We start from the raw sequence: 18569 nt of genomic DNA on the forward strand, positions 1-18569 counted from the left end.
GCCATCAAAGAAAAAACAGATCGAAGCGTGGATCGATTGGTTCGGGCGACGGATTCACCATTCACAACAGCTGTCCTCGACTGCCCAGTGCCTTCGAAGTTCCGGCTACCTCAGCTCGAGCCCTTTGATGGGCTGAAAGACCCCCAAGATCACCTGAACACTTTCAAAACAACCCTGGGGCTTCAACAACCCCCAGACGAAATACTGTGTCGTTCATTCCCAACAACACTTAAGGGAGCTGCCCGGGAATGGTTCACGAAATTGCCAAGGTCTTCAATCGACACATTCGAGCAGCTGAGCAATGCTTTCCTGCGACATTTCATTGGGGGGCAACGACCAAAGAGGACCGCGGATCACCTGCTCACCGTCAGGCAAGGAGAAAAGGAAACATTGAGGTCGTATGTGAAGCGCTTCACCAGGGAGACATTGGAGGTGGACGAGGCCGACGATATGGTACAGTTGACAACTTTCAAAGCAGGATTGAAGTCTAGGGATCTCGTCAGTTCGCTCGCGAAGAACCCCCTAAAGACGATGGCTGAAATGCTCCTTAAAGCGCAGAAATACATGAATGCCGAGGACGCGTTGGCTGCTATCCGGGACAAGGAAAGAACGGAGGACAAGGAAAAAAGGGAGGACGACCGTAGAGGACAGAAGCGAGATCGTTCGGATCGTCGAAATAATGACGGGGTCAGAAGGAAAGATGATAAAAGTGCACGGACGGTAAAATTCACTCCTCTTGTTATGCCTATTGACAAAATCCTGACACAGATTCAAGATGAACATTACCTCAAATGGCCGCGGCCATTACACTCGTCCCCTAACGTCCGTGACAGAGGTAAGTATTGTCGATTCCACAAAGATCATGGCCATTACACTGAGGACTGTAGGGATCTCAAAGAACAAATAGAGGAGTTGATACGGAAAGGAAAGTTGCAGAAGTTTATAAAGAAGGGAGAATACAACAAAATCCGAGGTGAAAACAAGGGCCAACATGAGTCCTCGTCAAAAAGCGGGAGTCGTCAGTCCCAACCTCCCCAAAATGTGATCGGGGAGATACAGACGATTTCAGGCGGACCTATCTCAGGGTGTTCGTTCAAATCACTCAAGAAAGCGCACCAACGACAGGTAAATAGCGTCCACACGGAGCCCTCACCTAAGCACAGACGAAGTGATCAAGACATGACCTTTAACGAGAACGATGCTCGGGGAGTGAAACAGCCTCACAATGACCCTTTGGTCATCATGCTAACTATAGAAGGGTTTAACACGAAAAGGGTCCTTGTGGACAACGGCAGCTCTGCGACATAATTTACTTTCCTGCATTTCAACAATTGAAACTGGACCAAGTCGATCCACGCTTCGATCTGTTTTTTCTTTGATGGCATTCCTTAGTTCGTCCATCTCCCTCCTCATTTCCCGAAGAATGTCCGAATTTTGCTCGACGGGAGTATTTGGCCCTCGATGGTCGCTTCTCCTGCAACTTTCCCCTTCACCTTCTTGATTTCCTCTCAAGCGATTTTCCTCCTGCTGAAGTCGTTGCTTCATCTCCTGGTTTTGCTTAGTCAGCTCTTCTACCGTGGCTGCAAGTGCCTGGACTTGTTGAACTAGGGCTGCGGGATCTTGATTGGACTCCATCCTGAAACGAACAAGGGTAGGAAACTGCTATTCCGAGTTTGAACACAAAGAAGAGTTTTTCCCACAGACGGCGCCAAACTGATGAGTGTGAACTCGTCAGTGCTTGTTCGACGGACGGAGATGATCTTCCAACCTTTAAAAATGAACACCGGTGTGGTGCCTGCCACGACGCCTCCGATGCCAAAGTCAGTAAAAGAACGTTTAAAAAATGCAATTGGAAAGAATTCAAGAAAATGTCTTAGCGAATTTCTGTGTGTATCTACCTCTCCTTCAGCAATGTGGGAGGCTTATATATCCTTTCCTGGCCTCTAGCCGTTGAGTAGTTATGGAGGTTTTCAATGCTCCTTTTCGTAACGCCTGAGGCCCTTTAGTGTGCCATTATTACCTTCCAACGGATTGTACAGTTGTCTCTCGAACCGTTTTGTCTGCATTGAATGGTTCGGATAAGTTCGTCGGTAAAGAGTATGATTGACTCACCTGGTCTGAGCATGGAATCGTCCGTGATGGTGTAATCGTCAGTGAGTTTATGACATTCGTCAGTCCCATCATCCCCCATCCCAATTTACGCCTGCTTTAGAAATGTACCAGAAAGAATATGAAAGAGAGCACCTTCTAAGACAGTCAGACTATCTATACAGGGATGCCGTCCCTGCGCAGAGAGAAACTCTTCGTGTTGACCCTCTCTACATTAATGAGAAAAGGGTATCAGGCTTATGGTCTTGGTGCTAGACGAGAATTGCCACCCGCAGTTCCCGTAGCAACTGTGACATCTGCTACTACTTTAGGCTCCTATGCAAATGATCTGTATTACGCCTATCGTTATGGTGCTTTATCAGGGGACCCATATTTACCATCTGTGAGGAGAGAGGAAGTCCCTTCCGGTTCTTATTCTGTTGGCGGAACGTTTCCAGGAGCGACTGCACATTTACGTAGGATAGAGACTGATCAAGGAGCGGATAGGTTATACTCCAGTCTCCACATATGTTGCCGATGCCCTACTGCGTTATAACCAGACACAGAACCGTCAGGTTGCCCAGCTTGAAGCTGTATCTGTGCCAGTTTCATCTCGGTACTCTTTTGCAGGTCCATCATTCTCGTTCCGCTGACTAAATTTGCATCCTTAATCCCTTTTCCCCTTCTCCCTAAAGCCTCTTTAAGTTCTTCTCTCACTTTCCTTTTGTTATAAATGATATTCAGATATCAGAATTAGTTGATTACCCCATGATGGTATCTAGGCTCCGTAATTTATTGGCAGTATGTTTTATCTTTGTTAGTTGTCACCAAGTGCCTTGCAAATGTAGCGAATGGCAGGCAAACTCATATTGCATATGGTGGCACTGGACTCCAGGCTAAAAAATAGGCACTTGGGTTTCTGCTTGTGGGCTGGTGACATGCGTAGGTACATTTTTCACTAGCATTTTGTATGGATGATAGATTTGGGCTTAAGATCCGATGCAAGCTGAGTTTAAGCCCACATGATGTTGTCTTAATCAAAATTCTATGTTGGTATATAACTATTGCTGCTATATAAATTTACAAATATCATAACTATTGCTGCTTTATAAATTTACAAATGAGGGGCGGGGATTAGGGGAAAAAAAAAAAGATTTAAGGAAATTCTTTTGGTTTTTCTTCTTATCACAATATTGCTTTTATGTCTTCGTTTTTGGAAAGAAAAAAAAAATATATATATATATATATTGCTTTTATTTTTAGCAAAAAAATATCGATATATAAAGTAGTAGACAACTATCTGACTATAAGTCAATTGGTCTTTAAATTGTTGAAGTAACTTCGAGATGGTCGGATACAATTGGGCCAACAATTCTATACTTTGAATCTAGGCCAAAATGGGCTTTTACCTCTTTTTCACAAACTTTCCAGCAAAATGTCTTATGTCTGAAACTAATTAAGAAAATGCTCTTATTTTGAAACTCAATTTTCTAAAAATCGAGTTTCAAATGTAAAACTCGATTTTTGAAATATCGAGTTATAGCGAATGTGGACTTAGACATTTTTTTTTTTTTTTTGGAACTCGAGTTCCATGTAAAGTACTTGAGTTCCACTTGAATTTTTTCAAGGATTGACTAACACTACAAAAAGATTTTCCTTATTTCAAGCCACTCTTTCTAAGGGTTAATTAAAGTGTTGAAACAAACACTAACAAATTAGTTCGTGCCGTATGTGTGGGTACATTTTTTTTTTTTTTTGGGGGGGGGGGGGGGTTAGGTTCAAGTTACACCTAGTATAATTTTAAGTAATATTACACCACTCAATATATTTTAATTGGATGCAAATTTTGAGAAATTCACCATTAGATTACATTATCTTCACATATTTTAAATGCTTGCAAAATTTCAAGGTGATTAAAGATTAATAGTTATGTCATTAGTCAACTATTTAAATTCAAATTTTTGTAGTTTAAAATAATGTATAAAAGATGAGTTTATGGATTAAATGGTAAATAACATCCAATTGACATGAAAATTAGCATGAGTTTATTCACCCAAAAATTGGAAATTGCAATTTTCCCATTATTATTTTTTCTTTTTAATATTGAGAATTAATTGATTAATATCTCAACTTAATTAGCCAAAAGAAAAAAAAAAAAAAAAAGGCTAATATCGACAACCTTTGCCCCAAACTCCAAGTCTATTCTTAGTTGTCACCATTATGGTCAAAGGTTAACTGACCAGTCCTTATAATTTGGTTTAAATTGTCTAATTTGTGAAGGAAATTTACAAATTTGGTATTAGAATTTTGTTGTATTAAAAATCTATAGAATGACTTCCATTACTATTTTTTCACCAAAAATTTTGGAACTTTCAATTTTCTCATTAGTCTTCCTTTTTTTCTTTTCTTTTCTTTTTTTAATTGGAACTAATTAATATCTTTACAAGACAAAAAGAAAAAAAAAAAGAAAAAAAAGAAAAAGATAATATTAATGCACTTTGCCCCTAACCCCAAGTCTGTCCTACTTCCTAGTTGTTACTATTACAATTGAAGGTTGACTGACTAGTATCTTGAGTCTCCCTATAATTTTGTTTGAATCGTCTAATTTTATGGAAATTTACAATTTTGGTATCAAAATTTTTTAGTGGCCAGAGTCTATAGAAAAACTCTTCTATTACCGGCTTTTTCACCCCAAAAAAAAAAAATTTGAACTTTCAGATATCCCATTAGTTTTTTCTTTTTCTAATATTGGAAAATGATTAATATCCTCACTTAGTTAAAAAGAAAAAGGCTATTATCTATTCCCTTTGCCCCCAACCCTAAGTCTATTCTTAGTTGGCACCATTATGGTTAAATTGACGTCCACGACGGTTCATTCTATCGACATTGACCCAATGGTAGAATTTTATTTTGTTGGTAGCTTCACTCACCTATCAATTATTTTAATTTAGCCTCTAGGTCACCCTATCCTAGATTTGACCACAAACCCACAACTTATTTGATCTCATACTTAATGAGTTAAGTTCGATTAATCAATGTGTTGGTTGGCTCTAATACCAAATGATACAAATCTATGGATAGAATTCATCCTTCAAAACTGGCTTGTAAAAAGAGGGTGCATAAAAGCTTATATATACATGTGGAACACTAGGATCATAATAGTTTCTCATGTCCCTAAAATTTGGCTTAAATGATTTAATTGTGAAGGAAATTTACAAAATTTGGTATCAAAACTTCGAAGTGGAAAAAAAATCTATTGAATAAATCTTGGGAAAAGAGAAAAGAAAATAAAAAAGTTATTATGCTGCAATTTTTCTTTTCATGAGTTGACTTGGCCACCATTTCAACCCAATTGTCATACTTGGCCTTGATTCCAAAAGTATGAGAATTGAGAGGTTAGGTTGTCTTGTTCAATTTTTGATGAAGCAAGATCCGCATAGCCCACTCATATGAATTTCCACATGAATGGGGTGGAAGGTGAGGTCGAGAATTTAAGTGTTCATTTGGTATTGTAAGAAGTAGATTTTAATTGTAGAGTTTTTGTGATATATACTCCTAACTAAGAAGTTATATAGCGTTTTGAGTGTTTGGTAAAATTACAAAGAATAATGCTTGAAAATTTTTTATTTATAAGCATGAATAATGAACCCTAGATTTCTTTCCTAAAAGTTCTAAATTTTATTATTAGCCTTAAATTTGAAAGCACTTTAGCAATATTTTGGCAATTTCTGCTTAGAGCTTTAAGGCCCTTAAAGTACTTTAACATCCATTGAAAAACACTTAAAGTCTTGTAGCTCAGTAACACTATGTGGTCTAATCATTTATGAAAAGAATTAGGATTCAAATTCCTTATATTAATAGTAGGCCTAAATAAAAACCAATTAAAAGCTGGCTACATCAACAATTTGAAAAAATATTCTAAAATAGTTTGTAACTATAGCATTACTCTTTTATTATACACTCATTGGCATTGTACATATATGTCCTTAGTAAACAATAAAATTTAATATAAAAAAAAACATGTTTAAAAACGTGATTTCAAAAGGTATGTAAGCCGTGTGTACGTGACACAAATGTATATAATTTCTGTATAGATGTAGATCTCAAATTCTCAATCCACCTAAAAAGAATACTTAGACTTTTCGGATGGCTATAACACTCATAAAATCATTGGTGTAAGAACAATGGCAAAGGGAAAAGGAAACCTTAATTACATATATATAGTTGGTTCTGTTCAGTCTAAATGTCTAATGTTTATGGGCTTGCTTTTTTGAGTGAAGAAAACGAGGCTATATATATGAATTGTTACGTGCCTTACGTGCATGCATTGCTAATGCACAGCGGCAGCCTAAGGCTAATTCTTGCATACGCAGGGAACAGTCATTGACTATATGAATATTTGTAGTTTTGGCTCGAATCCACAACTTCCCAAAAGTGATTATTTTTTAAAGTCTATTAATTTTAAGGGAAAATTTAACTAATATTCTAAAAACATTTATTTATGAAATATTAATGAAAAAAGATAAAAAGAAATTAATTTTATTTGACAGTTTTCTATATTTTTTTTAATAATAATATCAAAACCTTTTAAAAATAATTCATTAATAAATGCCTTATTTTAATTGTTTGGAAAGTTTGGTTAACTCAACGGTTCTGGATAGTACAATGGATAAAGGTTTGGTTTTGGTGGCATGGAGCTTAATTTGTTGACTGAAGATGCACTTAAAGGCCTCATATATATATACATATAGAAATTTTGTGGCGACACATTCAAGAGTCTATCTTAGCTTTCTAGCTATATTGGTGCATTCCCTTTTATTGATAAGATACTATTTGAATTTATGACGTCAATTTTATAATCGTACTAACACAATGAAGCTTTCTTTTTAACGTAGTTGAAAAGATCTAAATCATCATTGGATGTCAAAAAATATTATCAGTTGGAGCTAGGACTTAGAGTTAGGAAGGCGGCTTTGTGTTAGTTGCGTTCAGGGATTTTGGCCTCCAACTTTGCTGTATAGACGCTGAGGGTTTTTTTTTTTTTTTTTTTTTGTGTGTCTGTTGCTAGGTAAGGACAAAATTACTTTGTTTAAAATTTTTTAAAAGGCTGGATTGTTTATTTTGGGTAAACTTTGTTGGTTTGGTTTAATATATTTTTAGTTTTGCTTTTGGTATTTTTTGTTGTTGTGCTAAATTTTTTGGGCTTGTATATTTTATTTTAGATTTTAAATCCATAAATTTTTTATTTCCTTTAAAAGGAAGAAAATGTTAAAGATATAAACTTTTTATAAATTAATAATGTGGTGAATGGTTATTGGTAAGTAAAAAAATGATATAAGTAGTGGACCAAAATACGAACTAATAAGAATTTGTTATCTCAACAGTTTAAAAAAATATTATAAAAAAGTTGTGGCTATAGTATTACTCTTAAAAGAATCAATGATATTGTTAATGGTGCAAAGTTTAATTTTATTAAACAAAATCGCTAAAATTAATACTTATATATATATATATATAAAATAAATTCTTTTTTTTTTTTAATGGGGGGCCAACTTCAAGTCCAAGCTTAGCTCTATACCTGGTTTTTTGCCCACGATTGATATTTTTTATGCATTTTTTTTTTAAGAAAACAGCTAAAATACCATCCACACCTGACCTAGTAAAAAATGACAGCATTCATATGTCCTTGTGGTGACATTAACTTTTGCTGATTATTAGTATTATTTGGCTCAATGGATGAGTTCAATTCAAAGAAAACCAGGGACAAAGGTGACTCCAGAAATTATCCGTAAATTACACAATATAAGTCGATAGCTCAGACAAAATTGACCTCTCCATCTTATTAGTTCTGTTAAATATATAACTCACAGAAAATGGTCAAATGATTTGCATATGTAACCACTTTACTGTAAAAAAAAATTATTTTAGAAATAATACAAGCATAGCATATGATCATTTTTTATTATTATATAAATTAAGGTTAATGAAATTGAGATGAATGACTCAATTTGGATAATTATACCTCATGGTCAACAAAACAAAATTGATAGTATGACATATGGGATCAGTTTACAACTAGCTGATCCAAACTCTAGGGACCTTTTTACTAATTATTTTTTTAATATCCAGATATCAATAAATGAGAGATTGGTAGTTCTTAAAATTTTTATAAAATATTATGAGAATAGTATTTATATTTTATATAAGTTGATGGTACGTGGATTTCAATTTAGTGAATTACATACATTAATACACTCTTCATTAATATTATATATACAAAATTAATCAGCTTGCTACTTTTATTGTGCTGTCTAGTTGGTAAAGCATATAATTTCTAGATAATATTAGTAGAAGTGATAAAATATATAATGTGTATAAAAGTGGAAAAAAAAATTTACATGGTCAAGCCTACTTTAATTTGTTGAAGATTCATAACCAATGCAAAAATAATTGGGACTAAGATTATCAATATCAGTTGTCCATACACAAGCACAACCCACCACCATTACTCACAAGTAGGGGTGGCAAAATCTAACACAACCAGTGAAACCAATATGACTATCTCGTTTATAAACATGTAATAGGTTGAGGCTAAACGAGTTGAGGTCATATTCGGATAAACATAGCTTATCCGTTTAATAAACAGGTTGTGTTTGTATTTAACATGCGAACCTGTTTGACCTATTTAGCTTATAAGAATATTAGTTTTTGTCATTATTATTTTGTTATTATTGCTTAATTTATGGTTTTAAGTATATGTTTACTATATTTATGGTTGTAATTGTATTATAATTTTAAATATATGGGAATTAATAATAAGTTATTCAAGTTAGGAATAACCTATTAGTCAAACAGGTTATTAAATAAGTTATTTGTATTGACCTTTACATGACTTGTTAATTAAATAGGTTAAATGTGTCATGTCAGGTCGACTTGTTTAATAAACCAGTCATGTTAGGGTTGAGGATTTTTGACATGTTTACTAAACAAGTCAGATTCGGGACAACTCATATAATTGAATATTCATATCTCGATATAACATGAACCCGACCCACGAATACGAATTGCCACCCTTACCTAAAGGTATAACCCACCACCAACACTCACAAGCCACCAACCACAAGCACTACAAACCCACCACCACCCAATACTACTTTTTTTTTTTTTTTTAAATCCCAAAATCAACACAAAACTCCCAAAAAAGAAAAGAATGAGAGATAACTAAAAAATCAACCAACTGAAATTAGCCCAAAACTACCAAATAAATGCTAACCCAACAGAAAATCTAACAACCCACAAAACCTAGCAACCCACAGCCCACAAATGACCAACAAAACCTATCACTGCCACCAATAAAGCCAATATACACAGCCCAACAACCTTAAACCAACGCCGACCCACCTATCACCGCCATTGGAGAGAAATGAGAATGAAGAGAATCCATGAGAATAGAGCCACCATCGAGATGATTGGCGCTTGGCGAGATTGATTGAGAGTGGAGATCATTGTGGCGGAGATCGACGACTTGAGAGAGAGAGAGAGAGAGAGAGAGAGAGATGTGAGTGAGAATGCTCTTAATTGCACGCACATTTGAATTCTTCACACTTTCTCTCATACAACTCTTACATGATTCCCACCTACATACAGGGTATCTAATTGTTAAATTACAAGCAAATTTGTCACAGAATAAAGCCAACACATGATTGAATAAATTCAATCTTACAGAGTGAAGAGAGCTTGCTGACAAGAGGATGATTAACTATTTTAATACACATAAGAGAATACTAATTCTTTTGGATACACAACACTGTCAATACATCTTCTTTTATTGATAACATATTACTTGAACTTATGATGTCAGTTTTATTATAATTATTTATTTTCATACTTACACAATGATGCTTTCTTTTTAATGAAGTTGCAAAGATCTATAAGTTGTAGTTAGCTTAACTGATAAAGTTTCTGATAGTTGAATAAGAGATCTCGGGTTCAATCCCCGCCTACACTAAAAATGATTAGTGTCTTGATTTGACAATAAAAGGTTATCATTAAGAGCGAATGTCATAGATTGAAACTTTCTAAAAAACAAAAAGTTACAAAGATTTAAGTCAACATTGGACGTCAAAATTTTTTATCAGTTGGAGTGCCCACGATTAATATTTTGATGCATTTTTATTTAAGAAAACAGCTAAAATATCATTCACACCTAGTAAAAAATGACAGCGTTCATATCATAGGTCCTTGTGGTAACATTAATTTTTCTTATTAGTATTATTTGGCTCGATGGATAAGTTCAATTCATAGAAAACCAAAGACAAAGGCAACTCCAGAAATTGTCAGTAAATTACACAACATACTTCAGTAGCTTAGACAAAATTGAACTCTCTACAGTGACGGCCCTATATATATATATTTTTTTTTTCTAAAGTGATCATTAAAAACCTTAAATTATAAAAAATATAATAAAAAAAACTTTATATATAGATGAGAAAACACACAAATACATAAAATCTTACAATTTCTTTTTACAAATTTTCATATTTTGAAATCATTACATAATAATCTCATTATCAAAATGCTGTTCTTGCAAGTGAAATATCCAAAAAAAAAAAATTAGTTAAATGAAATTTTTCTTAGTTTTTTTTTCTTTTTTTTTTGTGAGGACCTAATATATTGGTTAAGGGACTAAAGTTAAAGCAAAAAATTTGGCTACAAACTTAGATGTAGCCTAAACAAATTAACATGTACAACTAAAGTTATAACTCTCACTAAACAAATTAACATGGCTACATATTTTGATAATCTAACCGTTGAATTATATGTTTTTTATGTTCTTAAAACGCATGTCAAATTTCAAGCCAATCGGATTTTATTTACTGTTTAATCTATAAACTTATTTTTTATGGATAATTTTAGACTAAAAAAACTCAAAATTTAAAAATTTGATCAATGACATAACTATTGATATTTTATTTTCTTTAAACTTTGCAAGTATGTATGATATAAGAAAAAAAATGTAATCCAATGGTGGATTCGTTAAAATTCGACATCTAATAAAAAAATATTAAGTGAAGTTGTAACTTTAATCTACAACCAACTTTGTTGCCAAAATTTGTCCAAAGTGTAATTATGTTAGGCCTAAAAAATTTTAGGGTGGTCACAATCTAGAATTGCTTGGTTGAAACATGGGGAGAAAAATACAAAAAAAAAAAAAAGAAAAAAAAAAATCATTCCAAAGCATCTCAATGTCAAAGGAGGAACCATATCCATGGAAATAAAAATGCAAATGAACAGTGGGTGGAAGAAGTGAAGGAAATAGCTGAAGTAGCTACTAACTATTTTGATAGTTTGTTTAATGCAGGTGTATGTGATCAGATTTAGGAATGTCTTAATGCGGTGGCACATCGGATTACTCCTGACATGCATCAAATATTGTCCAGTGAGTTTACTACTGATGAGATTAAAGCGGCATTGTTTCAAATGAGACCAACGAAGACTCCTAGACCTAATGGTATGAATGCTTTATTTTACCAAAAGTTTTGGCATATAGTGGGAGATAATGTTGTTTCTACTGTGTTGGATTATCTGAATTATGGTGCCATGCTTCCTCATATTAATCACACTAATATTGTGTTAATTCCTAAAGTGAATAATCTTGAGAAAATGTCTGATTTTCGGCCTATTAGCTTATGCAACATTATTTATAAAATCATTTCTAAGGTGTTGGCTAACATGCTAAAATAGATTCTCCTAGCTATTATATCACCTACTCAAAGCGCCTCTGCTCCAGGACGCCTCATCACTAATAATATTTTGGTGGCCTATGAGACTTTGCATATCACGCATTCTAGGGAAAAAGGCAAAAAAGGCTCGCTTGCACTAAAGTTAGATATCAGTAATGCATATAATCGGGTTAAATGGCCTTTTTTACAAGGCATGATGCAGAAGAAGGGATTTCTAGACAGATGGATTGGTTGGGTGATGGGTTGTGTCACCACACCCTCCTTTTCTATTCTCATTAATGGCAAACCTTATGGAAATATCAACCCTTATGGGGGAATTCGTCAGGGTGATCCACTATCACCATATCTGTTCCTTTTATGTGCATAGGGGTTGACTTCACTATTAACAAAGGTAGAGCATGAAGGGCGTATTAATGGGGTATCTGTTTGTAGAAGGGCGCCCAAAATTTCAAATCTAATGTTTGTTGATGACTCCTTGCTTTTTTGTAGAGCTACACAGGGTGAGGTTGATGTGATTAATGAGGTTTTATAGGTATATGCTCATGTGTCTGGCCAATGCATAAAGATGGATAAATCATTGGTATAGTTTAGTAGCAATACCCCTAATCAACAAAGCAAGGAGATTGTGGTAGCTTTGGGGGTGAAACAGGTGGAGAGATTTGAAGCATATTTGGGGTTACCTATGTTGGTGGGAAGGGCTAAATATCAAACATTTTCTTTTCTAAATGATAGGGTTTGGAAAAAATTACAAGGATGGAAGGGTATGATGCTATCAAGGGCCGGGAAGGAAGTACTTATAAAAGCAGTTTTTCAATCCATTCCAACATATACTATGGGGGTATTTCAATTACTAGTGAAACAATATGATGAGTTGAACGCAATGTGTGCAAAATTTTGATGGGGACATGTGTTGGAAAATATGGCTAAATAAACAAGTTTTGATTCAACAATACAAACCCTAAAAAATTAGCAATGACAAAAATAAATAGATAGAGTTACAAAGATCTCACAAACTATAGAATCACACAAATGCGTTGTCTTTAAAGGTTGATTCGTGCCACTCGGAGTAGAACTCGGTGTGAATGGCTCTCTTGGCCGAACAACCCCCCAAGATTAGACTATAGTAATTTCTTCAAGTTGATCACACACTCAAGCTAATAGTTGAGTGTCAAAAAAAAAAAAAAAAAGGTAGTTAATAGCAACAAACTATACATCCACCTTGTAACAAATAAAAGTACTGCTTGTTTTCAGTTCTTTCCTTTCTTCATTGCTAAGTTTTGGTTGTTGAGTTCAAATAATAAGTTTTTAATAAAAGAAATTTCCTCTTAGAGTTATCTTATTTTATTTGGGACTAAGTCTTTTTGTTTTTTTGTTAAATTTTAAATTGTTTGTCAATACTTGATTTAGTCACAAAATATTAAATGAAAAAAAAAATTACATTGAGGATGTGTAATGTTTTAGGGAGTGACAATACTTAAAAAGCAATATTGTCTTGGACACACACACACATATATAAACTTTTTATTTTTATTTTTCAATTTGGGACTAAGTCTTTTATTGTTATTGTTGTTGTTAAGTTTCCAATTTTTTTTCAATGCTTGATTTAGACTAAAAATGTTGAATAAAAAAAAAGGATATTTAATGTTGGGTGTGATATTACTCCAAAAATGAGAGATTTAAAAAAATTACAAATAAATAATGGTAGTACATTTTTGTACATATTGATGGCAAAGTAGACAATTTGTGTACACTAGTTAAAGTTTATAAAGATGAGAGAGAGAGAGAGAGAGAGAGAGAGAGATGTGTAAATGTATGTATATATGAATATGTAATTTGGCCTCCCAAACTTAAATTTCAGGCTACACCCCTGCTTAAATTAACCAAACTTTGAGAAGATTTTACATTTTCGGATCTCCTTCTATATTTTTCTCAAGAATTCCAGCTATTAGAAATTTTGACCATTATAGAAAACTAAGCAATCAACTTCAAAATTTGAGACTAAGATTATATTGTTGTTATTTCGAAAACTTAATTAGCAATGAATTCAACACGGTATCTAATAATGAAATATAATGAAATATAAATCTCGTTGTAGTTAATATTGGAGTTAAGGCCAAATCTTGATAGGCCAAGTTCCTTTTGGAATCTTCTTTCTTTAGGGAATTTTGCATTTATTTAACTCAAAACTGATATAGAATGACTCAGAAAAGAAAAGAGACTGTTTTTTTCTTTACTTATTGTTATATTATTTGTTCACTCAATTGATTTGATTTGTCTCTTCAGGTCCAAATTCCACTCACGCAAACTTACATGCAAATCTAATGCTATCTTGCTAGCTGAAAGTATGACTTTTAAATTCATTAAAAAAATGGACAATCAAAAAAGACATTTGGAAAACTTTTATTCGAAGATTGTCTAAGATCTCTAATGGGATAGGGTCATTACTAAGAAACTTCTTTCTGGGGTTTGAATTCATTTATATTATGTATATGTCTACATCTACTTGTACATGTATGTATATATGTTTAATGAGTTTTACTAACGTATGCCCTTATGGCTTGTTTAGATTGAGGGAGAACAGAGGAGGAGTGAAGGATTGGAGAGTATAGTTGGCTGAAAGTATGCTAATTTTGTGCTAATTCTACTTTACTTTACTCTACTCCCCCTCCCTTTCCCTCAATCCAATCACACCATTAAAGTATATATTAGTAGTAAACTATTTTAGAAAATTTTTTATGAAAAAATGAAAAAGTGATTAACTGTTTTTATAGCTTTTTCAATTTCTCATAAAAATTTTCCTAAAATGGATAATTAATGTATGTTCTAAGACATACATTAACTGGATCCATATTTAATTAAACCTCACAGTACAAGAAATAAGATTTTTTTTAATATGTATATATATATATATGTGTGTGTGTGTTTGTGTTTTTGTAACTTTATGTCAATGTTACCAACTAATTTTTTTTTTTATTAAGGTTATAAACTAAATTTTTGGTGTTACTCATTAGAGATATTGGCCCAGATTTATAGATCGACTAAGAGTACTTGTACTATTGTACCAAAGACTTATTGTTACGCAAATTTTTACTTGTACTACAACTTCACACCTTAATTACGAGTTTTTTAATGGTAAGCGAAGATGATAATTCTCCACTTTCAAGAAGCCCAAATTGGAGTCCTAGTCATTTTCTTCATCTTCCACCCCTCAATGAATTTTTTACTTTCATCTCATTTGTGAGCTTATTACTATTATCATTATCATTATCATTATCATTATTATTATTATTATTATTATTATTATTCACTCATCACTGCACTAAAGAATTTTCAAACATCAACTTCAACATTTGCTTCTCCAAATGTCAAACACAAAGACAAATTTGTTAGTTTTGGCATGTGTATGATGAGATTTTTCAAATAAGATTAGTGGTACCATATATTAGACTACAAAGATTTATGCATCTAATCTAACTAGATGTGTTTGTCATACCAAATCTTACTTAAATATGGTTGTTTTAATATGTTAGTATGAAATACTAAATAAAAATATAAATATAGACTATCAATTTAATTAATAAATAAAAGGAAGAAAAAATCACCAACCATAATATAAATAAATAGAAATTAAGGTAAATAGAAATGAAAAAGAAAAAGAAGAAATGGAGGAGTAGAGAGATTAAGGAACACTTTCATTGTGAGTGATAAGGTAGGTAAAATATACAAATTGAAAAGGTGAAATAATAAGCTTCTATAAGGAGAGATGGAGAAAGACTAACAAACGGGTCAACATAGTTAAATAAAGTTGAATTAAACAAGGAGACTTGAGGGGCCAGTCAATTTCATTTGAAGGGGCCAATTCTGACAAGTATTCCTTAGGGCCCGTTCATATGTCTTGAAAAATCTATTGCGTGCTTGTGTTCCTAGAACCATTTTTCTTAATTTTCCAACTATTTTAAAGCGATTTGAGTTGACTGAGGAAGATAAGATTCTGGATTACAATTTTGATAACTTGGATCCAAACATTCAACGTTAGAGAAAGTTCACAGCAAATCGATCAACTTGGATTTATAAACTATTTCTATGTGGAATTTCAAGGTTGTGGATTTCCTCATATATATATATATATATGGTTAGGTTGAATTTACTATTGTAATTCTAAATAATATTACACCATCTAATATTTTTTAATTAGATATGAATTTTGATAAATCCACTACTGAATTACATGCATTACCTTCGTACATTCTTTATGTTTACAAAATTTAAAGTTGATTAGTGATCAATAGCCATGTCATCGAATAATTGTTTAAATTCAAGTTTTTGTAATTTTAAATAATGCATAAAAAATGAATCTATGGATCAAATGGTAAATTATATACGATTAGCATGCATGTTAAGAATATAAAAAACAAATAATTCAATAGTTGAATTTTCAAAATATGAATTTAATAACAAGTTAATGGGTGGTGTAACATTATTTAGAGTTACACCAAGTGTAACTTGAACCCAACTCTCTCTCTCTCTCTCTCTCTCTCTCTCTCTCTCTCTCCTTTTCTCTCTCTCTCTCTCTCTCTCTCTCTCTCTCTCTCTCTCTCTCTCTCTCTCTCTCTCTATATATATATATATATATAATGAAAAAACAAGAGTGAGGGTTTAGGTTATCTACTTTAGATTTAGTGTGAGAAAAATCCTAAAACCTTGAAATTTTAATTGAAAAACAATCCAATTCGTTGGCCAAAAACAACATAGATTGATTGGAATTCAATTCTTAATATTATATAAGTTCTTTTAGGTTTTAATTAGGTAAAGGAAACAAGAATCAATCACCCTAATATTAAGCTGGTTAGCTTTGAGGTTGATATCATACCAACCCAAATTAACCTAACCAAAATTGCAGTTAGATAACACGTAGCTCTCATAGCTTTTGAGCTTAATTAATATGTTGTAAACATCAAATTCCAATAGAACTAGTGGTATTAACTGTTAATACACTTGATAAACTTTTGTCTTTATTGGTATCACATGTAATTTACCGAGTAATTGGACTCCCATCATCAAATAGATGTATAACAAATAAAATTTGCATGAGATACTTTTTGTCCATGGTATCTAAATTATTGGGAATGTGGTACAGAACCTGAACGTCCGAGAATATATAAGTATATTCACATTTAGTTTGATAAGGAATTTGATAAGATTTTTAGGAATGTGCTGCATTAGGTTTATTTTTAATAACCTTTTACACACACATATATATATATATATATTATTTACTCAAAAATATCCTTAGATTTATATATATAATTTCACTTAGTTTTAAAAATATTATATATATATATATATTAAGTGCTTTACCTATCACCTTTATGTTGCTTTTTTTTTACAAATAATAGTAAGAAGAAAATATAAGCTGTGAGTTAAGTTAAATATCCTAAAATCATATATAGTCTTACATTAGCATCTATAAGACTAAATTAATTATTTCAATTTTTTAAAGGTTTATCTTGATTGGCTTATCAATCAAAAAATTTCTGTTCTTAGCTAAACTAATTCTGAATAGGGGATAAAAATCAAAGTCAATAATAATACTTAAGATCGAGTTAATATATATATACACACACACAAGTTGGATACATAATATACACTAGCTTTTATTTTAATTAGAAAGAGTATACTTTCTTAAAAAAGGAAAAAAAAAAAAAAAAAAGGAGTTAGAAGGAGTATTAAATTGGATATAAATCTATAATTATCACTTAAAATAGAGAAAACATAATCTTTTCCAGATATGAAAATGTACTAGGGATATCCAATTTTTCGCCTTGCTTGACCTAAACTTACCTCTTACGAAATTTTCCTGTCTGAAAAAAAAAGGGAAGGTGTGGATGGGTTTTGTTGCATAACCCGCCTTGTCTTCTCCAACCTCACCACGAGTGTCTATATATATATATATATATATATTATGTAGGGATTGGATGAAGGAGTAGCCCCTTCAAATTTTGGGGACGTTTGGTAACGTTGTTTGTATTTTTTGGAAATACATGTGAGTGAAAAAGTGTGTGAAAATACATATAATGTTGTTTAAAAACTGAAAAATATTGCTTAAACTACCATACCAAACGACCCCTTAAATTTTTTTTTTTTAAGTGTATATATAAAATATAACATTTTTAGCAATTTGTTTTAATAAAATTGCAATTTGCCACCCTTAACAATATTATTGATATTTTTAGAAGCTAAAAAAAAAAATAGCCCAGTAGATAAAATTAAGCCCAAAAAACACTCTAAAACAAACACCATAATTTATAAAAAAAAAAAAAATCAAAGCCGACTAGAGTGTGCGAGACTGCGAGTAGGAAAACCCGCCCACATAACATTAAACTAGAGAAGAATATGTCTTAGGAGGCGGTTGTGAGGTCCAGAAAGGAAGACGATGAGCTGCAACGCAGCACTAAGAAAGTGAAAGAAAGCCATCGTCAGGGTCTCTCGTCTGACCATGGCTCTCCTACAACAGATGGGGAGAGAACCTCGTACAAGGAAAGGCTTATTGGTGAAGTACCAGGTGCCTATGAACAAGCTTGTCACTTTGGCAACGACACGGAGACGGAAGTTGAGTCTGATGATGAAACTATAGACATTGCAGCTGGAGTGGTAGCTATGAATCTCTTAGGCGAGACAAAAGCTAGAATCCAAGCCCCATAGGCTAATGCTCTCATAGTGAAGGTTGTTGGCAAGACA

The 18569-nt window shown here is 32.8% G+C and overlaps 1 protein-coding gene across 1 annotated transcript in view; it reads left to right on the plus strand.

Moving 5' to 3' along the window:
- The window catches only part of LOC111987782 (uncharacterized), a 4652-nt gene extending 3344 nt beyond the window's left edge, over window positions 1-1308 (plus strand). The window contains exon 2 of the mRNA XM_065775224.1: window positions 20-1308. Within this exon, the coding sequence (XP_065631296.1) occupies window positions 20-1308 (1289 nt within the window). The remainder of the gene's footprint in view (window positions 1-19) is intronic.
- Window positions 1309-18569: the final 17261 nt, after the last annotated feature.

The sequence above is a fragment of the Quercus suber genome, unplaced genomic scaffold (assembly GCF_002906115.3).
Source record: "Quercus suber isolate HL8 unplaced genomic scaffold, Cork oak 2.0 scaffold_107, whole genome shotgun sequence".
In the NCBI taxonomy this organism is placed as follows: Eukaryota; Viridiplantae; Streptophyta; class Magnoliopsida; order Fagales; family Fagaceae; genus Quercus; species Quercus suber.